General features: G+C 37.4%; 1 protein-coding gene and 1 pseudogene across 4 annotated transcripts in view; one reads left to right on the top strand and one right to left on the bottom strand.

Moving 5' to 3' along the window:
• Positions 1-24680, bottom strand: part of Nav3 (neuron navigator 3) — a 432474-nt gene that overhangs the window by 229866 nt on the left and 177928 nt on the right. For all 3 annotated transcript variants that reach the window (XM_012515124.1, XM_004623749.1, XM_023716139.1), the window contains exons 6-8: positions 19598-19666; positions 16083-16225; positions 2031-3060 (exon numbers count right to left, since the gene is read on the bottom strand). In XM_012515124.1, coding sequence (XP_012370578.1) covers positions 2031-3060; positions 16083-16225; positions 19598-19666 — 1242 coding nt within the window. The remainder of the gene's footprint in view (positions 1-2030; positions 3061-16082; positions 16226-19597; positions 19667-24680) is intronic.
• Positions 4585-6099, top strand: LOC105742297 (annotated as a pseudogene). The gene has a single exon (XR_001117114.2). The product of XR_001117114.2 is annotated as an N-acylneuraminate cytidylyltransferase pseudogene (transcript).

Below are 24680 nucleotides of genomic sequence, written 5' to 3'. Positions count from 1 at the left end.
ATCCTATTTAAAAAAAACAACAGCAACAAAAAAACAGAAGAAAAATTCTTCATCTATGGGAAAAAGGTATAGCAACTTTCTCACACTCAGTATTTCTAAGTTGTGTTACTTTCTCTTTTTTTTAATTTATAGTGTGACATACACATTTAATGAAATTTTACTCAGCAATAAAAGAAAGTTCCTCTTGTTTGGGACATATGTGATCCTGGAACACATCATACTAAGTGACACTAGCCAGACACAGACAGACAAATGTCACATGATCACATATATATGTGGGATATAAAGAAAAGTTGATCTCATAAAATTAGATCATAGAATTTAAGTTACCAGGGTCTAGGATGGTTTAGTGGCAGGGACTAGAAATTTGCTGATCAAAAAATATAAACATTCAGTTAAATAGGAGGAATAAGTTTAAGGAATCTATTATATATCACAATAACTACATGATTATAGCTAATAGAGATTATATTCTTTTTTATTTAGGACAGGGTGTACAGTGTGTACAGGGTCTCCCTGCGTAGATCAGGCTCGTAGTGATCCTCCTGTTTACAGCCTCCCAAGTGCTAAGATAATGGGCACGCACCACCATACCCAGTCTCAACTGCCATCTCAGTGCGGCCCCGTGGCTGGGCTGGCACAGCAGACCAGGGGATCAAATTCCAGGCCCCTGTAGTCTGCCTAAGCAGGCACTTTAATCTGCTGAGCTATTTGGCCAGCCTTGAGATTATATTCTTGAAAAATACTTAAGTAAGTCTAGCTAGGGAATAAAGACATGTTTTGTCTGACACTTTCCAATTCAAATCCAACATTTATCAAATGGTTCTTAAGTACTGTATTAAAAAAAAAATATATCCAGGATCTGGCAGGCTGGGTATCTGACGCTTTCATTACTGTAAATTGGTATTTTTAAAAACCCAGTATCTTTTCTGTAAATATGCAAGTGTTTCTCTGGCAATGTCCTTGTTTTTTTTATAGCTGCATTTGACTGAAGCATTTCAAATAAAATTCTTTTATCTAAAAAAAAAAAAAATACTTAAGTAAGCGTTCTCACCAAAAAGTGATAACAAGCAAAAAGTAAGTATGTATATACTAATTTTATAGCTACTACTTTTTCTTAAAAACCTTTTACTTACTGGTGGGATATTAATAAAATATTTATTTGCGAAAGAAATATCTTATAAACAATATTTAATGAACAGTTACAGTATGATAGTGATTTCTGTTATCTTATAATACTTTCAACAGAACAAGATAAATTATTATTCCTATTTGACAGTTGAAGAAAATGAACTAAGATATTTTAAGTAGCTTGTCCAAAGTCATATATCAGGTAAGTAGAATAACTGGGGCATATATTCACTTTTGTGGGCTATCAGACTGCTCTTTAACCACTATCATATACTTTCTCCCAAAAGTGACAGCAAAACTATCTTTGAAAGTCATAAAGCTAAAATCTACTTTATTTTCTTTCTTTATTTTTTAATGTATTTGGTTGTTGCAGGGTCTTTCTGTGTGACTTGGATTCCTGCGTTCAGCCTCCCTAGTGCTGGGATTACTGGTGTGCGCCACTATGCCCAGATTCTGGCTCATCAGTGCTCGCTGGGGGTAGGGCCGGAGCAGCATGTGGCGCTAGAGACTGAACGCGGGTCCTTGCGTTTGCCTAAGATTGCCTCAGCAGGTGCTTTAGTCTGCTGAGCTATCTCGCTGGCCCCTAAAAGCTAGTTTAAAAGACCTCTACCACTAAGAGCGGTAATCATAATGCTAAACAAGAGAGTCGCAGCATGGGTGTTCTGTCTTGCCTTTCCCACATAGACCTATTTGTCAAGCCTTCAGCTTTGGGAATGTGAGAACTGACAGATCATACTTTAGGTTTTTTTTTTTCCAGACTAAGATTGCAAGTTCTAGGCCTCACATTTTACAATGAAATATCATTTCACAGGGATGGGCCCGAAACACTAGTGACGCTCCCAGCCTTTGATGCATGGCGCAATGACCTGTGAGAAATCCCTGGGCAGAGCCCCCCTTACCTGTAAATGAACGGAGCCACGGTGGCCGTGTTCGGGTGGCTGTGCTGCTGCTGCTGCTGCTGAGGGAGCTGCACGGCACCATTTCCTGCGCTCTGAGTGCTGCCCTGCATGCCCATAGTGCAGGGGCCAGAGGGCAAAGCGTGGCCAGCTTCCCTCGCATCCGAAGGGGCAGGGCAGTCAGATGTGCTTGATTTCTCGGTGGTTATGGGCTTGGGTAAGGACTGGGAAGGACTTCCCTTGGTAGTCCTGAATTTTTCAGACTCTTTGCTTGCTGAACTTCCAGGTGAAATGGTTTGTTTTACCGAGGGCATCTTTGAGCCTGGTTTTGGAATCCCACTAGAAGATGGAATTAAACTTTCCTTCTTGGCTGCTGCGGTCTTACTGCCCTTTGGGATCAAGCTGGCAATTTTGGAGGTTTTTTTTGGAGCTGTCTCAGTCACCTGATCCTTCTCTTCTTTAACTGGTTTATCAGTGCAAATTTTATTTTTGTCCCTGTTTTTTTCCTCTTTTTCCTTTGGCTGTAGCAAAGACTTTTTATTGCTGAGGGCTTTGCTTCCAGCTTTTGGAGGAGCCAATTTAGGTGACACTTTGGGGCTGCTACTTGTTGAGCCCCCACTGTTCAGACCACTATTAAAACCTTCCATCTCACTACATTCAGAAAAGACATCATCATCCTTGCCAGCATCGGTGGGTCCTGAACTGGGAGACTGCGGGGCCCTTAAAGCAGTCCGTGCATTGACCAGCTTGAATTTTTCAAGCATAGATTTCTGTCCCGAGGGCGCTGGTTTGACTCCTTCTGAGACAGGTGGCTTCAGTCTGTCAGAAGATGGGGTAGGAGAGGTGGCTGGGCTCGACTGCTTTACAGTCAGCATGGTGGAAGTGGCGCTGTGCTTGACGTTCATAGACTTGCTGCGCCAGGGTTTGCTGGTACTGGGAGATGGGATGGCAGAGGCAGGGGGCTGCCCAGGGGTGCCAGGAGGCTGCAGGTTACCATTTACACCTGAAGACAGTGGAGGGCCTTTGGAGGAATCTGGCATTGCTATGAAAACACAAGAGAAAAGGCTGATTAGTCTATGTTTATTCACTGAGTAATTCTTTTTTTTTTTTTTTTTTTTGGTGGAACGAGGGATTGAACTCAGGCCTTTGTGCTTGCCAGGCAAGTGCTTATTCCACTGAGCCATCTCCCTGGCCCTTCACTGAGTAATTCTTAACCATAGACACAAACATTTCTCCCCTTTGAGCTCCAATGAGACATGCAATGTGACATTTCTAAGTCTTACAAGGTATTCATTACTATTATCATTTCCATTTTGCAAATAAACCTGGGGCAAAACAAGACTAAATAATTTGTTCCAAGCCATACAGCTTGGCTTTGAAGTGATTTCAGAGACTGTGTTCTTACCAAGCACACCTACAGCTTCCTGAATAATCTGAACAAACTAACCTCTAACAGATCAGCAAACTGTTTTGAGAACTAGAAGTAAATAAATACTTCTGTCAGGTGAGTACGTGTCAGTGAGCTAGCATGTCCTCACATCTCATTCCAAGGTCATATCATACTGTGAATTTTCATATGAAGATCCTAGCACTAAGAAATCCTGATTATAAGTCATTTTTAAGCTGGAAAAAACAAATCAAAGGAATTCCATAATGAGAATAAAGACCAACTGGGTTTGAATTTAAAAGATCACAATTCCATGTTAATATTTTAGGCACTGTATAATTCTGATCAAATCTTTAAACTTACAGTTTATTGATCATAGATGCATCTCTGTCCATTGTCTTTTTGACAAGGAGTAAGGAATGATTACAAACTTAATTTGTTTTTTTTTATATTTTTTTATTTTTTTTTATTTATTTGAGAGAGAGAGAGAGAGAGAGAGAGAGAGAGAGAGAGTGGTGTGTGTGTGTGGCCAGCTCAGCCCACCAGGGGGCAGGGCTGGCTGGCATGTGGTGCTGGGGGATCGAACCGCGGTCCCTGATGCTTTGCCAAGCTTGTTCTAAGTAGGTGCTTTAGACCACTGAGCCATCTCTCCAGCCCCAACAAACTTAATTTGATTCTGTTAATGTACTAGATTTGAAAATGAATACGCAACTGTGTTTTCCATGAAGTATCTAATGAAAATATTTTACAAAGAATATCATTTTCAACATATTTAGAAATTGGACCTTATTATACTTCATTACATATTCATAAATATGAAATTATAATTTCTTATTTGAAATGTTTTCTTCAAAGCTCACACACATGCTAACAATGTATAATCAAGCTACATAGTGAAGAACACTAGTCTTCCTCAATTTTCAGAAGAGAAAATGGACATACAACAAAGAAATCAGTGCATGAAAATGAGACCCAAATTGCCTGTTGAATTTTTATTTGAGTTAGAGAAGTTTCATTTATTTTCAAATAAACATGCCTAAAATAACACAATAGCAATTTGAAATTCATATTAACTCTAACAATAACATGAACAAATCTTTTCTTCTATTAAAGTTTCTCAAATGATTCGATATGTCAGCTCTAAATTCTAACTCCTGAGAAGGCGTGGGAGGAAGATGGACTCGGTGGAGAAGGGGGCCAACACCTCCGTCTCCAACCCGCAACGCAACTCCCGCGGCGGCCAGGGCTGGGGTGTGGAGAAGCCCCCGCACCTGGCAGCCCTGATCCTGGCCCGGGGCGGCAGCAAAGGCATCCCCCTGAAGAACATTAAGCACCTGGCGGGGGTCCCGCTCATTGGTTGGGTCCTGCGTGCGGCCCTGGACTCGGGGGTCTTCCAGAGTGTATGGGTTTCAACAGATCATGATGAAATTGAGAATGTGGCCAAACAATTTGGTGCACAAGTTCATCGAAGAAGTTCTGAAGCTTCAAAAGACAGCACTACCTCACTAGATGCCATCATAGAATTTCTTAGTTATCATAATGAGGTTGACATTGTAGGAAATATTCAAGACACTTCTCCATGTGTACATCCTACTGACCTTCAGAAAGTTGCGGAAATGAGTCAAGAAGAAGGATATGATTCTGTTTTCTCTGTTGTGAGGCGCCATCAGTTTCGATGGAGTGAAATTCATAAAGGAGTGAATGAAGTAACCGAGCCCCTGAATCTGAATCCAGCTAAACGACCTCGTCGCCAAGACTGGGATGGAGAACTGTATGAAAATGACTCATTTTACTTTGCCAAGAGATGTTTAATAGAGATGGGTTACTAATAGGGTGGAAAAATGGCCTACAACGAAATGCGAGCTGAGCACAGTGTGGATATAGATGTGGACATTGACTGGCCTATCGCAGAGCAAAGAGTATTAAGATTTGGCTATTTTAGCAAAGAGAAGCTCAAGGAGATAAGGCTTTCGTTCTGCAATATTGATGGGTGTCTCACCAATGGTCACATTTATGTGTCAGGAGACCAAAAAGAAATAATACCTTATGATGTAAAAGATGCTATTGGGATAAGTTTATTGAAGAAAAGTGGTGTCGAGGTGAGGCTCATTTCTAAAAGGGCCTGTTCCAAGCAGACACTGTCCTCCTTAAAGCTGGACTGTAAAATGGAAGTCGGCGTTTCAGACAAGCTTGCAGTTGTAGATGAATGGAGAAAAGAGATGGGCCTGTGCTGGAAGGAGGTGGCCTATCTAGGAAACGAAGTGTCAGACGAAGAGTGCTTGAAGAGAGCAGGCCTAAGCGGTGTCCCGGCTGATGCCTGTTCCGCGGCCCAGAAGGCAGTAGGGTATATTTGCAAGAGTAATGGTGGCGGTGGAGCCATCCGAGAGTTTGCAGAGCACATTTTCCTTCTAATGGAAAAGGTTAATAATTCATATCCAAAAATAGAAATAAGCGTAGTGTGGGGAAAGAAAGAATACAGCCTTCTTCAGGCCCTTTGCTTTTATTTTTGACCTAAGTACAGTTCCATGGTATAATGTTGCAGAAGGTGTGATTTGATTGCTGATATATCTTAATAACTTTTAAAATCAAAATCCTCTCAAATTATCATTCCAAAAACCTATGTAATAATTGTGCTCTACTTTTCTCTTTAATCAGAATGATTATTTAGAGACCAATCATAGTCTTGGATTTTTAGTAAATATAAAACATCATTGAAATTGACTTTGTATTGTACCCTGTAAAACTGCATTTGTGTGTTTCAATGATGCTGGGATTTTATTTATTTGGAGACAGTGCGTCTAGAAGACAAGCACTTCTGTTCATTAATAAAATCACATTTCATAAAAATAAATAAATAAATAAATAAATAAATTCTAACTCCTAACTCCTGCTACCTCTCTGAAATTCATCATTTCAACAAGCAAAAACTGAATATTAATATTACTAGTACAGTACAGTACCTTTATATTGTAGATTAAAATATACAGATAGGTATGGGAGTGTGAGTTTATAATCCCATTACTGGGGAAGATGGAGACAGTAGCAACACAAGCTCTAGCCTGGTTTGCTTCATTATTTAACCTGAAAATAAACTAAACCTTTAAACAAAGATCTGTTACATCTTCAGCCTTAAGTAAAGCCCTAGGTTCATTCCCTAGTACTCCACCCCCCCAAAAATATTATTCATTGAAAAGTTCAAATTCTTCCATATTATAGTGTATCTACATTTTAAAACATATGACATTAATTGAAGTTTTAAAATTCTTTGTATAAAATCTGTATTGTTTCAATATCTAGAATAATTGTAGAAATTCATTATGTTCCTTCACAAACACTAAAATGTTCTTAAAATAGGTGTTTTGACCAGTCCCACACAATAAATCTAACAAGCTTCAAAATTTCAAGTATTCAACTAAATCCACTGCCTGAGAATAGATGTCAATATTTTGCTAATTATCTGTGTCATCAATGTAGATAATTATGACTGATACTATAACATCATTAACAGGTAGAGCACACTGAGACTGCAGGCAGGACTGCCTAATAAATATGTCTTCCTGTTTTCTTTTTCTTATTGGTCACAGCTTAGATTTTACTTTTGCTTTCTCTGACAAAAAGTTCGCCCTGTCCTTACCTCTGATCAGGACTGGTGGCTGCTGTGGTTTCTTCGTGAACTTAATACTTCCTGCAGAATGGTCATTATCCCCTACTGAGCTTCCTGTTACCTTCTACTACATGTTCTTGTCCATGAAAGCAAATGGCATACCTGACTTATTCATAGTTGTACACTACGTCAGAGCGGGGCACTGAACTCAGTGAATGATGTATTAATTCAGTGCTCCCAGTTACAGCGTGAAATTATTATTTTTCCCATCTACAAAGGAAAAAAAAATCCAGAAGTATAAAGTAATTAAAAATCTGGCCAAGGTTACAAAATTTATAAGTGATGAAACTGAGAACTAAACTGTTTGGATAATCCTGTCAATCACTATACAGTGCTATTTCTCAAATATAGAAGGGGTCATTTCAATAGCTTATCAATTATAATGCTGTCACTTCAATTTCGTAAAATAGTGACTGCCACCTTAATGCCTTTAACAGGATTACATTAAATGAACTTTGTTACTCTGTCACCAAGGGTCAACTGGGAAGTAAGAATTTTTCTGCCAAAGAGAATTTATTTGCTCAAGTTCAGTATATTATGCAAATCCCTGGGAATTTCATAAAGCATTCTCACCACTTTGGTGACTTGCCCAACATTATTCTTTCTACTTATATATTTTCACTGAGTCCACTCATATCCTGTAATTTACAAGGCATTAAGCCATTAAAATTTACTGAATGCCTCCTTTATTCAAGAGACTCGAGTGCACTTTGTCCTCTTGCTGGAGATAAGATAACTCAGAAGAGACACATGCAACTCCAGAACAACAAAGCCCACTTGTCAGGTGGCTGGTAAGTGGGGAATTAGATGGTAAGAAGGAGAGAGGTGCAGGAGATCCAGGAGGCTGTACAGTAAGGTCTGGACAAGTGGTGTAAAGAAGGTAAAGCTTTCTAAATATGTAAAACACTTTTTAGAGAACCACAGAAAATTTCCTATCTATTTACATTTGAAAATGTAAATATACATGTTGAGATGCTGAGTTAGAAAGGAAGCCAGTCCTCTCAAATCCTACTCTGCTGGGAATATTGTTAGGAGGAGTATGATAGCATCACATTGAGTGTATCTTCATTCTCTTACATTTATGCCAAAACTTAAAATGTGTTATTTTTTTTATTTCTGTAATGAAAATAATGTATTATTATATATTTATGTTAACTACTATTTTACTGTAGGTTCTGTAACTTTGGAATTTCATAGCAACCCAGTGAACAAAGTGGTGTTTGTGTGCCTAATTCACGTTTGTGGCAAACAAGCTTGATGAGCCTACACAACTTGTTTAACTATGTGCAGCTAACGAGGACTGCACAGTGGAGCTATTTTTACTCCCTCATTGGATGAGTCTAGAGCCGGAGCTCTATATTTGTCTTAGAGTGTCTGACATTCTAAGTGCTCTTCACAGTGGCTCCAAGGCCGAAATGAGCACTTGAGTTATCTGAGGTTCTTACTGAATGCAAACAATGAATCAGCAGGTCTGTGGTGGGACCTGCGGTTGTGCATTCCAAAAAGTCTTCCAGAGGGTGTTAATACTAAAAGCCCAAGACTGTGTTTTGAGTGGCAGAGTTCAGTAGCTCCTGGGACATGAAAATCCTTCCTTATGCCATCCCATTGGTTAAGCTCATAAATGTTCCAAACCTGTGCAGCATTAAGGGTTTTCCCTCTTTGAACTTTCACTTTTTTTTTTTTTTTTTTTTTTTTTTTTTCAGAACTGGGTATTGAACTCAGGTCCTCGAGCTTGCCAAGCAAGTACTTATTCTACTGAGCTATCTCCCTGGCCCCAACTATGTCCCTGACCCCTCTTTGAACTTTCAGAACCCTGGGCAACTCAGAGTTCATCTTGTTGAGTAGCAGTTCATGGCAGAGAATGACTAATAGCATGTTCAGGTTTTCCTAATGATTTCTTTTTTTTTTAGCCATTATTTTAGCCACAATTTTAGGGTGAATTTGTTGCATATCTGCCAAAAGTTTAAGGAGTCAGGGCACTCCTATCCCTGCCAGCCTGAGAGCTGTGGTGAAGATGGAAGCAAGGTTAGAAAACAACCAATCACAATGCTTTTAAGTAGCTGAAGAACAAGCAGGACAGAGTGTTCCTTCCATAGAAAGGAGAGAACTAGCTAAGGGCGTTAGCGAGACCTCTATAGAAGTTCAAGTGCAACAGAGAAATTTCAACATCACTGCACCCCAAAATGAGACCAGAGAGACTCCGGATTATGAGATTCACATCCAAGCCACAGTAATGGTCATAGCAACAGCTGTAAAGTTGTTCTCAGGCAAGTACACACTTATAAGATACTTCTCTATGCGCAGCTCTAAAGCTGTCCCCAGCCTGTGTCTATAAAGCAGCAATGAGGTGTTTCAGGTTTCATTAAAAGGGCAAATCACAGGTCATCATGCACCAGGAAGTCGTTGGAATCTTAAGAGTCTCTGGAGCCTCGTGATAGAAAGCGCACCAAAGTGGCCACTGGAATGGTAGCATTTGCAGCGTCTGCAGCGTGGGTGTGGCACCAGCTGTAATCTCTGAAATTTATACAATTAATAATGAGTATCCTGGCCAGGCGTGATGGCACAAGGCTGTAATCCCAGCACTCGGGAGGCTGACACAGGACAATCGCTTCAACTTTGAGGCCAGCCTGGGTTACAAAGTGAGCTCAAGGCCAGCCTATGCTACATAGTGAAATCCTGTATCAAAAAGAATATATATTGTGTGTATGGAGCGCAGAGATGTTGATTGAGACTGGACGTGTTCGCGCACGCCTGTAATTCCAGCACTCGGGAGGCTGTAAATAGGAGAATCACTACGAGTCTGATCTAGTAGTGAGACCCTGAACACCCTGTAGACCCTTCCCTAAAATACAGAAAAAAATAAATAAATAAGCATTTCATACTTTGTATTTCATTTAACCCCACAATAATATATAGTGCAGTTAATATTTCCTGTTAGAAATCAGGAAATGAAACATTAAAAGAGAAATTAATTTGTCTCCAATAACAAATATTTTAAAATTTAGAAAAGGCTCCACCTCCAAACTAGGAAGACTTTAACTATCCACTCTTTCTATGTGTCTGTGCCTACCTAGAAACTCCGCTGAATGGCTCTCCTATAACTGTGAAGTTGATCAGGTATCTACTTAAGTCATCTATTTGTTCATTCTTAGTGAGCATAATATAAATGAGAGAACATCAGACAAGACACTCAGTACGCAGTAAATTGTCTTATCCTTTGTGACATCTTACCTGCATCTGCTCCTGACAGTTCATGTGAGGATGTATAATATAAACTTATGCATACAAAACATCTAATTCAAAGAGTTAATGTCTGGTTATCGCACATGGCAAATGATACTGACGTCTTGAGAACAATGACAGTCTTGGTCTAAAATTGACATTCTGAGATGCACATGGCTGTCATGACAGGCATAGAGGAACATTAGAAAGGGATGTTACCTATGGAGCTTCAGTTAGGTTTAGAGGACACTATCATAATGCTACAGTGCTGTAAGTCTAAGACAGGATGCAGGGAACACCCTCATTGTGTGAATCTTTCTCCACGATAAGTGTATTGCTAAGGTAAAGCAAAACTGCTTTTATCGCAGAGACACAGGCAGTGACCATAACAATGAACAATAGCACTGTTCTTGTTAAATATCCCCTGCAGAGCTGGCCAGGGGCACAGAGACATAGATGGGCTCAGTTAGATACAGGACACATAAAGCATCTTGGATCATTCTGGAAGAAAGGTATTGACTCAGCAATGTGGCTAGGGCGATTACTCTGGCAAATAATACGCCAAAAACCAATCTATCTCACAATAGCATACCAAAATTTAAATATAAATATGTTTTTAAAAGGTAGCATTTAAACCCAAATCTGTCTCATGATGCCTCACCACATTGTTTTGCTCTGTGAAATACTGTCACTGATTTTACAATTCAAAATAAATATGGGATCCTAGCTTGCTAATCTTGGACACAACGTCCATGTGCATGTGCACATACTGTATCATTTGCAAAGTCAGAGTTCCCCCACCTATGAAATATTATAAAATGTAGGGATGTTTCTTTTCACAGGTCAGCTTAAAAAAGCACATAATTCATGTGCAGGAATAGTTGAGACCACTTCCGTATACATGCATGTATATGTAAACAAACAACACAGTCCTGTGCCCATGACTGCTTCACCATATCTCCTAATAGGGGTTCCTCGAGTTGTTTTAGCTCATGAGGTTCCCCAAGATGCTGATATGATGATACTGAAATGGTGATACTGCCATTGTGTTCTAGCCTTGGGTAAGTGTTCAGTAACAAAGAAACAAGTTATGACAAAACATGCCATTAAACCATCAGTAAAGTATTATCACCAGCACACATTTTCAGTACCTTGGAAAGCAAATTAAAAGTTTGGTGACTTAATTGTATAGTAATTTTAAAGCAATTTATAAAAAAAAAAATCAAGTGCTTAAGAGCTATTTAGCAGACAATGAACAGCTGAAATTTCAGCCCTAATGAAAAATTCATATTAACGCTAATAGTTTTGTAACATTGAATTGAATTTTTCTAAATCCTTGGCATCAATTCTACTGATTTAATGTTCAGTGAATGAAAATAAAAGCTTCCACACCAGAAGATGTTCCATTAGAATCCAAGGAAAGAGAAAGGAGCTCATCTTTTCAGCACATATACAGGCTCTGTATAAAAATCACTTGGAAGAAACTGCAAAGATGACAGCATTTCCTCTTGTGGTGTGGTGTGTTTCTTAGCAATAGATGGAGAAAATCCCTCATCTGTAAGGAACTTTGCTAAGCAACACATTTACAAATTCAATGACTACACTGTACATAAAGCTAAGGATATTTATATTCCTAACAATATTAAGCCATTTGGCGATTTTTGAGATTTATGACACAGATTCTATAAAACTAGAATCATTTCTTATGGTGGTTTTAGGGAGGCAGAGTCTATGTCCAAATGAACAATAATACAGTTTTCACAAAGTCGGACTTCGACAGAAAGTATGTTTTTCTATGAAGTATTTATCTGTCTGGAGTACTCTTACAAAGCACACAGGCCAACTGACATGTGCTGTCCTGAGAAGACACTATACATTGTCAACGTTTGAATGGTGGTCATCAGGAGAAGAAACAAAAGGACCTCAAAGAAGAGCTCCACAAAAGATGCTATCTTCATTTCACTTTTATTCTGAAAATTTTGTTCCCAGATTCTCCCTCAATAGAACAATGAGATGACATTGCATTCTATTATAATCTTTCTATTTCAGTCCTTGCTGTAAGTCATAATTTATGTCAATGTGCAATGAAATTTTAATTCATTGGGTGGAGTGGGGACAAGAGCACATATTCTTTAGAATCGCCTTATGAATAAATTGATAGTAGATGTAGCTTCTGAAACAGGACTTCTGATTTGCCACTGATTTTCTTTTATTAAATATCACAACATTCATAAATAAGCTATTTTTATTTTTATAAATCATACAAATGAAGATAGTTTTATGTTTGTTTTCTTTTCTTGAACAAAGAAGTACAGTTGTTTTAGAAATAAGCCCTTATTATCCACTAGCAATTTGAGAGCTTCCAGAATTAGCTTATATAACTTATCATATAAGACTTGTCATAGGAAGAATATTTCCATGTAGAAGCAGTCAAGGAACACATTAAAGAAAATGTGGCTACTTCTTCAAATAAAATATATTTTCTAAACTTAAGGTTTCTAATTTCTTATAAATAGGGAGGAACAGAAATTATCACTAGGACATGCAAATTAGAACTTGCTGCAGTTGGTCACGATAATACTACAATTTTTGAAAATCCTTTTTGAATTTTCACCATTCTTAGTCATACCTAGGATAAATATGCACACTATTTTGTGATAAACAACAATTATTCTACAAAAGAAATCTTCCTTTATTTATTTATTTGGTATGGGGTCTCACTATGAAGGTAGACTAGTAGTGATCCTATTTTCAGCCTCCCCAGCTCTGAGATTACAGGCCTGCACCACCAAGCCCATTCTCAGTGGCCAGCTCAGTGCGCCTGAGGGCGAGGCTGGCATGGCATGTTTTGCCGGGAATCGAATTCCCATCCCTCTGCTTGCCTAAGCAGGTGTTTAGTCCACTGAGCTAGCTCGCTGGCCCAGAATCTTCCATTTTTCAATTCACTATCGTTGATGCTTTTTAATCACCACATGGAACCATATATGTTATATGGAATCATATGTGTTATTTCCCAAATACAAATCTTGAATTTGGAGAGTTTAAGCACTTTAATTAAAAATGTGTCATATATATATATATATATATATATATATGAAATTATAAATTGTTTTCATGCATAATTTTTGATCATATACTTTCTTCTTATAACTTATAACATCTTTGGGATACAAAATAGCATGCTCTGATTAACCAAGAGTCAAACAATATTTATTCTATTGACATAAAATTATTCTGAATTTAATAGTAAATGCCATATTGCATGTAAAGAAATCCCAGATGGCATATTGCAATAAGCATTTTAAATTTACTGGCAGTTTATAGACATTTAATGTCTATATTTTATGTATAATAATTATCTGTGAATATGCAAGCACACACTTTAAATGTTTTAGAATTTTGATTAGAATTTAAAATAGTGGTTGATTCACTACAAAAAGTCTTGCCTTTAGCTGTGGATAATGTACACAGGGGATTTATTGTCCTCAGTTCTGCATATTATGTGTTATCTGTCTCCACCTGGTGGATATTATCAATATTGTTATATTCTAATTTTGCATTGCCAGACATACAAAAAAGATTGAATGATCATGACAAAATATTACTGCTTGGTTAGTTTTATATTTTTATTTTTAGAGATAGAAATAAAGATTTCCATATAGAAAAGGTCTGATATTCCATGATATATTTTTTAGTAATTTTTTCCATATTTTTATTGAGAAACAAATAGCAATGAGATAGTTTCAAACCAAATTGGTAGGACAGTTTCAATAATTAACACATTGCATACATTCTTCTTAGTGGTTAATTGCTATACAAGATGCGGATTTGATATCCTATTTACAAACACCATTAGAACAAATCCCTCTATTCATTAAGAGAATATAACTATATATCTAAGAGAATGTAACTATATATCTACCATGATATTCAGAATGGTAATTTACTGAAAGCATTTGTTTCTTCATCTCAAGCCGACATTATTTGAAATTTTTGCAGAAATAGTTTAAGTATCTTAATGTAGTTTAATTGGACACTTTGGCAGTCCATTCAACAAATCATTTGCAAACTTTCCTGGGAATTCTATAATATAATATATTTATTTATATAGCATATTATATAATTAACATCATGTTTATGCTATATAATATTAATATATACATTTAAAATGTACATAAAAACACAAACATATGAGATATTAGCTTGAATATGTAGCATATTTTCTAACGTCACAAAAAGAAGTACAATTTTCCAGTGAGGAACTGTCAACTGCTGTCTCCCTAGAAAAAGTCAAAATCTCCAATAATATTTTTCAGGATTTTAAAAAGAACCTCTACACTTATGAACACATACTTTCTTCTGCCTTCTCTTTTCATTCATATGAAGAGGCAGGTCCTACACATGCCGTGACACATTGATCTGCTCTTGGGAGCTTGCAATCTGCCATATTTTGTTCCAGGTAAAGGGGGAGATTTTCACAAAAGAATATCTGGCTGAGAGATCATGCCTGAATAGGGAAAAGTTGTCTTATTATTTAGCTGTCTGAAACAATGTGTAATTATCTAACCTGTGAAAAAAAAGTCTTACTAAATTGATTCATTCAAAGCAAATCTGCCAAGCACCTTATTTTTTTCTTTTCATTTATATATTTGGTACAGGGTCTCACTACACAGCTCAGACTCATAGTGATCCTCTTGTTTTCACCCTCCCTGTGCTGGGATTATAGGTGTGCACCACCATGCCTGAACTCTGTCATGGGCTCAGCATGCTGTTGCAGTATGGAGGACTGGGAATCAAACCCTGGTCCCTGCTTGCCAAAGCAGGCACTTAGTCCACTGAGCTATCTTGCCAGCTTCCAAGCATCCTATTAACTAAATCTTTCTGTCATTCTTTGCTGTCACATACTCTTCCATAAGAGCCCAATTTCGTGAAGAAGAGTTGAAAGTGTTATTGATTTGAAAACAGTACCCCAAACCCAGTATAATATTGAAGTCACTGCAGTAGCTATACTATTAACAGCAGTACACATTCTGGATTTTCTCATGATTCAAGTATAAACTCCAAATGGTCCTGGCCACTCTGCTCCCAGTGACAAGTATTTGCCTAGTGCCTCTTTAAGCACACCGTTCTGCACATCACAGAGAGCCATGTGACATATAGATAACTCACAATCTGTCTTTAACACAGACTTCCACTAATTGTCCTTTTTCCTGACTTACTAATTTTGGGATTCAACATTTATAGTATGTACTACTCCAAGAAAGTAAATGTGAATGATTCGTCTGAGGAAGATTGAGGCTATAGTTCCAAGTTTTGCTCCCTTCGGAGGTACAGATGCGTCATAATTATAACTCAACTTTAAATGCTCCAACGTTATATGCCCCAAACACTTATGGCATATCTGTTAACTGAAAGGAAAGATTTAATTAAATGTAACATAGCTTTATGATTTCAGGATAAATTTACATAAAACATGAAAAACATACGAAAATACTATTTATATGCATCTGGGAGAAACTTCGTGTGAGACAGATTTTGTGCATGGGTATATAATTAAGCACTTTAAAATATCTGCATGCATTTCCATAAGATGTTTTCCAGATAAGAACAGCCCTGAAGAAGACTAGAAACCAAGAAGGGACATTTAGGTAACTTAAGAGAAGCCCTTGGTAACATTTTCCTCCCAAAATCTACGGCACTGCTCACGTTTGAAGTTAAGCAAGTTAATTCATCAGACACGTATTAGCACAGGATCTTAGTGAGGCAGCAGATGGACACCTACCTTTTTCGTTTCCATTTGAGTAATTTGGAGGCTTGTTTTTGTCAATGCTGTTGAAGCTCTGACTCCTTCGGTTTAGATTGGATGCTCCCTGGGCCTTGCTGCCGCTGCTGCCTGCGGCTGGTACCCGAGAGGGTCCTGGAAGTCTGGAATGGCAAAGGGAAGACTACACTGATGTTGTATGTTTGGAAAAAATTATAGAGCAAGGGGTGCTGGTTAGGGAAGAGTCAGTGCGAAGCCATAATACTGTATAGGATGTTTCTGATGAGCAGAAAGTGGTGCTTTCTAAACTATAAGGTTAGACAAGATGAAAAAAACAAAAACAACCCTCTGTTTTTGCTTTTTATTAGGCATGGCCTCCTAAATGGGAATGATAGAGAAAACTTAAAATAGCTGACAACTAACTAAAAAAAAAATCAGATTTCTCAATTGCTGATTAATAAAAATTTGTCAAAAAAACTGGAACAATTTCTTGAAAAGCAAGGGAAGCACTAACACTTAACTTTATTAGTTCACAGCATAAGAAGTGCAGTTGCCGTTAAGTTCAACTTTTCATTTTAGGTAACTGAACCTTAAGATTTGTAAGTTAAGAAGAAGAAAGTTGCTGAACAAATGGAAGAAAGCAACTATTTGCTGAGTATCTAAGCTATTTTTATTTAAACTGTGGTGTCAGGAGCAAGGTCAGTAATTGCATTATATGTGAATGAGATTCCTCAACAAAAAAAAAACTTTATTCTGGCAAAAAATAAGCAACAAGATTTCGGTTGGTAAATGTGTAAGTGTGGACACCTGATTATAGAGGATTTAGGACAAACAAGGATACAGGTTTCATAAGACAAAATCAGTTTGCAAAATAACAATTTAAAACATACCTAGAGTGACAGCAGTTTCAGTTATTCTTTGCACGTGAAGAAATAGATGAAGAAATACAGGGGACCTATTTTATGCCTAGCGATGGTATTAAAGGAAGCCATAAGCTACTGCTATTTTGTTTGGTCTATAGTTAAATGTTGGGTTTGATCTTTTATTTCACTGTGTTCCCTTTAAAATTTTAATTATCAATTATTTCATAAAAATTCTACCTTATTTAATTTTATATTACTGTTTTTTATATTACTGTTATCTTATATATGTATATATTCAATCCATGTGAATAAAAATGTAGAAATCAGAAAACAACATTGACATTGTAAGATCTGTTGAGAAAACATGATTTTGAAGCTTGCCAATAACTTTGCTGGTATTTGCTGCCACCCTGTGAATGTGACTGTGTACTACTTTGAAAATTCTATTCGAAAGACACAAGCAATCCAGAACTTATAAGCACAACAATGAAATTTTTTACAGCTTTCTTCTATATATTTATAGAAGAAGATATGTTACACATCAACAGTTCATGATCCAGTTGTTATACTGTTGCAATGTTAACACATGTGAAATGCTACCTATTTTATTTTTACACATTATTTAACAATTTTAGCACTTCAAAATATGAATACTTTAAAACGGTAACAGATACCGAAAAATAAAATAAGCATCAGGAAAATACAAACACTAGATTTTTAAGTGTTCATGTCCTGCAACAATTAACTAATACTTTCAAAATATTGACTGTGTTTTAGAGCTGAAATGCATACAGCTAATGAATGCTCCTTACAGCTATTTTGCTAATTAGAGGTTATATCACACACCAGATTAGAATATTTTCCAAGTGATTCCATCATTAAACTTGTATTCAGAGAGCTACAAGGGCTCACAGGTGTAGTGCAATAACCTCAGACTCGAGGAATTTTCAGTACCAATGAGTGTATATTCCAGAAAGAACTGAACTAATTAAGCTGACCAAACACTTCAATCATAATAAATCTGAGACCAATTCTTGCAGACATAATCACGGACTTTAGAAAGTTCATTCCAAACTCACATGGATAAACAAATTTTTTCACAAACTTGCTCTGCTTTCAATAAAACCTGACTCATTTCTAGAAAGCAATTAAAATGCATTTTAATCTTTACTGTGACCCATGAAGCCTCGTGATCTTCTGACTGAAGATCAAACTAAGACAAATTAAAAAATACAATTGCTCTTCTCATTACCCTAATTTGACAGGCAGCCAGAGTCTCCCAATCATTCACCAAAGTAATGAAAAGGGAAATGAGATGAAGAAAAAAAAGAAAGAGAACATGTAAGAAAAAATATCCTATTTAAACCAAATCCTTAACATATATCTCATATGTCTGAGTATTCGAAGGAGCAATAAAAAACGCTCAATATCTATGACAGTCATTACTCCTTACACATCCTCATGTATAATATTTATTATAATTTTAATTAAATATCTTTTTAAATTTTTCTCTCCAGAATCACTTTTACTGCTGTAGAAGTGACACAGAAAGGCAAGATAAGGGGTAGAGCACCTACCTCTGATCAAGGCCTCGGCGGCAGTCCCTTTGGCCATGCGCTGTGTGACATGATTTATTCTTGTTGGAAAGGCTAGTGAGCCATCACTGGACACTTTCCAGTGAGGGAGAAAATGCACAGATTCGCACAAAAATCAGGAGTGTGAGACACGGACGATGTGGTGTTGCTTACCTATTTAACACCACAATCATGCGATCATGCCTTCATTGGTGTAACATCAGAAAAACCAAACTCTTTCAGTGTTTGAATGCATTATTATTTTCCAAATTAATTTTTCTACATATATTTAAAAGATTTACTTTTTTTTTTGGCAGAACTGGTAATTGAACTCAGGCCCCTGTGCTTGCCAGGCAAGCACTTATTATACTGAGCTATCGCCCAGCCCCAAAGATATATGTACATCTTGAAGAAACAAACTGAAGCTCTTATAGATAGGTGGATACCATAGGACGCTGTGGTACAAATTTGTCAGACAAAATCAGCCAATTGTGCTTAATTCTCCTTTAAAGTGTGCAGTAGTTAGCATATGACAACCTTAAAAAGTAGTTCTAATATTGTATTACTTCCAAATTCTGTGTACAGGGGACTTCAAGTATTTTTTTTTTTAATTTGTTCTGAGCTTAGGGTCTAGATTTCATCCCAGTATATCAGGGAGTATAGTTAAACAGACATAGAAAAAGTCAAACCCAGGCTGGCATGATAGCTCTGTGGACTAAGTGCCTGCTTAGGCAAGCACAGGGACTGGGATTCGATTCCCGGCACCACATGCTTCACTGGTCCTGCCACAAGGCTTCGCGGAGCCAGACAGTGAGATGGCCCAGCACTGGGGAGGCTGAAAATAGGAGAATCACTATGAGTCCAAGCTGCTCAGTGAGACCGTACAGCAAGTGAAAGAAGGAAAGAAGGAAAGAAAGATAAGAAAGAGGCAAGCCCATGTGATCATCCTCTATGGAAATCTACTTGGAAGAATCCAGTATTTAAAATTTTTCACTCACAAGTATGTCAGACTTTGAACAATTTAGAGTGCTAGGACAAAATATCACTGTGTGCTTATTGAATATCACTAACAAGTAATAAATTAGAGATATTAACTGACCTAGTAGGCTTTTTCTGACTGGTTGCAATTCCACTGTGATTAGACTGAGTTGCATTTCTGGCTGTGAGACTGTATGAGGAGAAACAGAGAAATTGAATTAAAGAGGTCCTTTGAACATGGAAAGAAAGCACAAACTTATAAGAAAACTATGAATAATGAAATGCAATTGGAACACATACAAAATGTATAAAGAACAAATTAATCAGAAAATTATGGTAATGTAACATATACATCATGACCTTTGATTATGAATGTACTATGAAATAAGGCAGCACACACCCTCAGAATAAAAATGTGGCATAGCGACCTTTAAAACTAGGGCTGAATATTATTAATAATTTGATAGATTATTTCATCTTACAATCACTGTGACTGAAAACTTCAGGGAAATCAAACTTTCATTTACATGATTGATAAATCTCTCAACAAAGCTAAAATAAAAGGTATGGGTTGAGCGTTATTAGTTTTTACAGTAAGCCTTTACTGGTATGTTCTTTTAAACTAAATACTTTGAAAACCAAGTCACTAAAATATCTGGTTTGTGTCTAACAAGTTATTATTGGTCTTTAGCTAGAAGTTTTAAAGCAAGTGAACAATAAACGATTTTCTATCAAAAGGAAGTTGTATAAAAAATTGAAATTGAAGTGCAAAGTCTTAAAGATCAAGCTTAACAAATACTCATAACCTCTGAATATTTTTAAGTGAGATTTCTTCCTGAGTTTTAAGATCAATGTCTTTTCTCAAAGATATATAAGAAAGCATTATTGAAACTGAGGTTTGAAGATGAATATTTTGTTATCAAAATGCAAATGTGTACATTAAACTGGCATGAGAGTTAGTAAGACTAACTCATTTTCTGAAGGTTACAGCTCAACTCAGTAGACTCAGTGGGTGCTCACACGTCTGTCGTGGCAATGGCTGGAAGCTGGGAGGCAGAACACACTCTCAGGTGAATTATGGTGATGTTAGGTAAACACAGTGACCACACCACAGGTGGAGTGGCTCTGGAGACTTGGAGGAAGGCACAACCACACAGGAGAGCGGAAATCTGGTTGGGGAAGGTCACATGGCCCCTGACTAGAGTTATTCCAATTGCTTCACTGCCCAGTGGCACAGCAAAGTCAAGGAAAGACTGCTTAGCACAGTGAATTTTCTGAGTTCATTCTCACTCCTGCCACTAGCTAGTCAGTCCTTGGAACCTGTGGGGCCTTACAAATGCCTGGCCTGAGGGGTGCACGTTCTCCTGGGGAGGGAGGTCTCAGATTCACAAAGCACCTATGCTCCACATGTGTTATGGTATACACTGTCATTGGTTTATAATGCGCTCTGTCTTTTAAATACAGTGTACACTGGAACAACTGACTAAACTGCTTCACTCACAATAATGTCACTGAGTGAGTGAAAAATATAAAATGAGATGTCCAAATGCATTGAGATGTTCTATAAAAAGTAAATTTAAACATAAAAGCATGCAATGTAAAGAAAGAACTTTTGTGAACTTCTCATTTAACTTGCCAGTATGAAGCTAAGAGTACTCACTAAAATTTACCTGCTGTCTTATTTTATATTTTCAAACTTAAACATAAATATAGGTAGTAAAGTAGTAAACATGATAGTTAAGCAGCATACTTTCTTTCAGGGAACTATAGCTTCTTCATTGAGTATCTGCCATGAGTGTAAGGAAAAACCACAATATGATTTGTCATACTGAACTGGAAAAAAAAAGAATCAAGGAGATCTGGAGAAGTTAAGTAGGTTAATCAAAATCAACCTGGTGGGGCCGGGGAGATGGCTCAGTGAAATAAGTGCTTCCCTGGCAAGCGCAAGGGCCTGAGTTCAATCCCCAGTTCCGCAAAAATAAATAAATAAATAAAAATCAACCTGGTTTAATGATCTATGTCACATGTGTGTCTTTCAATTTATTAAGAAAGTATGTGTTTCTTGTTTCTGTTTTTTTGTGTCAAGTCCCTTGTAACATGCTGAAATTTAGACTCTTCCTTACTTTCTGTGCATTTGTAAAGCTGCTATCTAAAGAACATCAAGGGCTGGCCTAATAGCTCAGTGGATTAAAGTGCTTGCAACAGGTACAGGGGCTGGGGGTTCAATCCTGGGCCTGCCATGCTAGCCTGCCCTTGGGGCGCACTGAGCAGGCAATTGAGACTTGGCATGGTGGCATGCACCTGTAATCCCAGCTCTTGGGAAGCTGTAAACAGGCAGATCACTAGGGGTCCAGTCTAGTAGTGAGACCCTGAACACCCTGTAAACCCTTCCCTAAAAAATACAAAAAATACAAAAAATAAAATAAAATAAAGAACATCATAGCTTTGTTAAATTTTCACGTCATTCTCTGTCTGGGACCATATCCATCACCTCATTTACTGACTCACAGACAGCTCAGTGACTAGCTCATCTGGTATCTGGTATGTCCACTTCCAATCTTGTCCATTTTTTTTCTCTCACCAGGGCATCTTCCTTTCCTCATCTCTTAAAAGAATGATTCTTTTTTCCCCCACAAAGGCCATGTCCATGGCCACTGAGGGAATAGCTCAGCAGCATAGGGGACTGCCTAGCAAGGACAAAGTTCTGAGTTTGAACGCCAGTACCAAATAAATAAATGTATACATACATACCTACATACATACATAGTATGTCCTTTCCCTACCAATGCTCTTATGTGTGTTCTTTTGTGTACTGTTTTCTACTAAGATACATACTAAAACCCTACACCTTAGAGCTAACCTTTCCTTCATACTCAGGCCCTCAGTGTCAGCTGCACACAGCTTGTCCATTTAGTACATCTCCAACTTCACCATACCAAAGTCACCACCCACGTTCTAGTCTACTCCTTCCATTATTTCATTCACAGGAAGACAATACAGTTTAGTCATGTGGACTGGAACCTTCAAGAATTGATTTTTTTCTTTTCCCCTTGCAATTACTACAGACGGGAAATCAATACCTATTTATCCTGTTTGAACTTACATTGATTCATATGAATCCATGCTCTTTAATTCCAATCTTTAACCCAACAAATCTAGCGTTTAATACATCCTACAATACATCTGTAGTAGAGAGGAATTCACAAATGGAACTGCATATCTGATTTGTTTTCCAGAATAATCAGGACCAAAAAAGACTACAATGTTTAGACTTGCCCACTGACCTTATAGAGGAAGGAATGCCCAAAGAGACACAGTGAGCTTCCTAAACCAGATAGCAGATGTATGACACACCGAAAGTCAATATTCACATTCAAGGATTTCTACAATATTTGCAATATTTCATACATTTGCATCTGTACAGTGTATTATCTTGGTCATTTAATAAGAGCTCTATTCAAGAGGGTGTCTATTTCCCAAGCATCAATCAATTTTTGTTTTCTTTTCTTTTTTTTAATTTATTTATCTTTTTAATACAGGGTTTTGCTATGCAGTTCAGGCTGGCTTTCAGCTAGCTTTGTAGCCCAAACTTGTCTCAAACTCATAACAGTCCTCTTGCCTCAGCCTCCCAAATGCGGGGAGTACAGGTGCGCACCACCGCACCTAGCTTCTTTTGTACTTTTCCTATGCTTTTATCCTGCTATAATTCCTATGGGAACAATTTCTGTGTCTATGTACAGATCTGCTTAATTTTAAACAATTGTCATAAAAGACATGAAGTCTGCATGAGTCTTCATCAAAACCCATTTAAAACTCTGAATTTTCATAATAGCTTACATAGTAAAAAAATTACTTCAATAGCAGTTTCTTCTATATAATAACTTCAAGTTTGAGGAAAGGTAGAATAATTTATCAGAAAATTCCTTGAGGATACACTTCAAATATTATGTCCAATTTAAAAAATAAAGAGACTGGATGTTTTGTGTTTTTGTTTATTTGTTTTGTACTGGGGATCAAACTCAGGATCTTACTTGCATTTGCCAGCCAGGTATGTATGGCACTGAGCTATCTCCCTGGCCTTGTGATTTTTTTAAGAAATAAAATTTTTTGATATTGCTTTGATTTGATGAGATGTACCAAAGGCCAGCATAGATATTAGTAGTTTGTCGTTTTCTTATTAAAAAAAAAACTGTTTGAAAATAAAATATGTCAAATCAAAATATGAGTAGAAATAAGTAGTACAGAGTCAACCAAAAGTATATGCATCATGACAAGAAAAACTTTCATAGCTATCTTAGCACTAAATTTATTGACATCATGGGATTAAAACAGATGTCTTTGATCTCTACAAATACAAGAAGTGTTCAAAGCGGAGGCCATAATATTCCAAACATTTATCAGTAGAGTGAATTGTTGAAATGTTTCTAGGTTTTTGTCATGAACTCTGGATATATTGTTAACACCATTAAGAGTTAGACAGCAGGGCCAGCCAGATAGCTCAGTGGATTAAAGCACCTGCAAGCAGGTGCAGGGGCCAAAGGCTCGATCTCCCGGCCTGCCGTGCTGACCCCATCCCTGGGGTGTGCTAAAACGGCAATTGAGACTAGACATGGTGGCTCATGCCTCTGATCGCCATGTGTAAAATCTTATTTGCATGCTGACTGAAACAACTTAAACATTATGAGAAAACAGAGGAAATTTTAACATCTAGATAAAGTCATTAAGTAATATTAATCCATTAATTTTTCTTTTTTCTTTTTCTTTTTTTTTTTTTGTAATTTTGGGGAAGATTCTACAGCGTGTTCAGGGTCTCACTACTAGATGGGATTCTTAGTGATTGTGCTGTTTACAGATTCCCAAATGCTGGGATTACAGGAGCATACTATCATGCCCAGTCTCAATCGCCTTCTCAGCGTGCCCCGGGGGTGCGGCCGGCAGGGCAGGGGATCAACACACCCCCACCTCCACACCTCTCCACCCCCCCTTCCCAGCCCCTAGTCTGCTTCCAGGCACTTTAATCCGCTGAGCTATTTGGCCAGGCCTAATCCATTAATTTTTAAAGTTGATAATTATTTTGGAAAGTTAAGTTTCGAAGAAACAATATATATATCTATATGTATCTATATCTGTATACATATAGGTATATACATCTTGTGTATCTTATATATAACTACGATTATATATATTTTAGATTTTATATGTGT

The sequence above is a fragment of the Octodon degus genome, unplaced genomic scaffold, assembly GCF_000260255.1.
Source record: "Octodon degus isolate 3935 unplaced genomic scaffold, OctDeg1.0 scaffold00004, whole genome shotgun sequence".
In the NCBI taxonomy this organism is placed as follows: Eukaryota; Metazoa; Chordata; class Mammalia; order Rodentia; family Octodontidae; genus Octodon; species Octodon degus.
The sequence above is the reverse complement of the archived record's forward strand: the minus strand, read 5'-3'. Positions and strand labels throughout refer to the sequence as shown.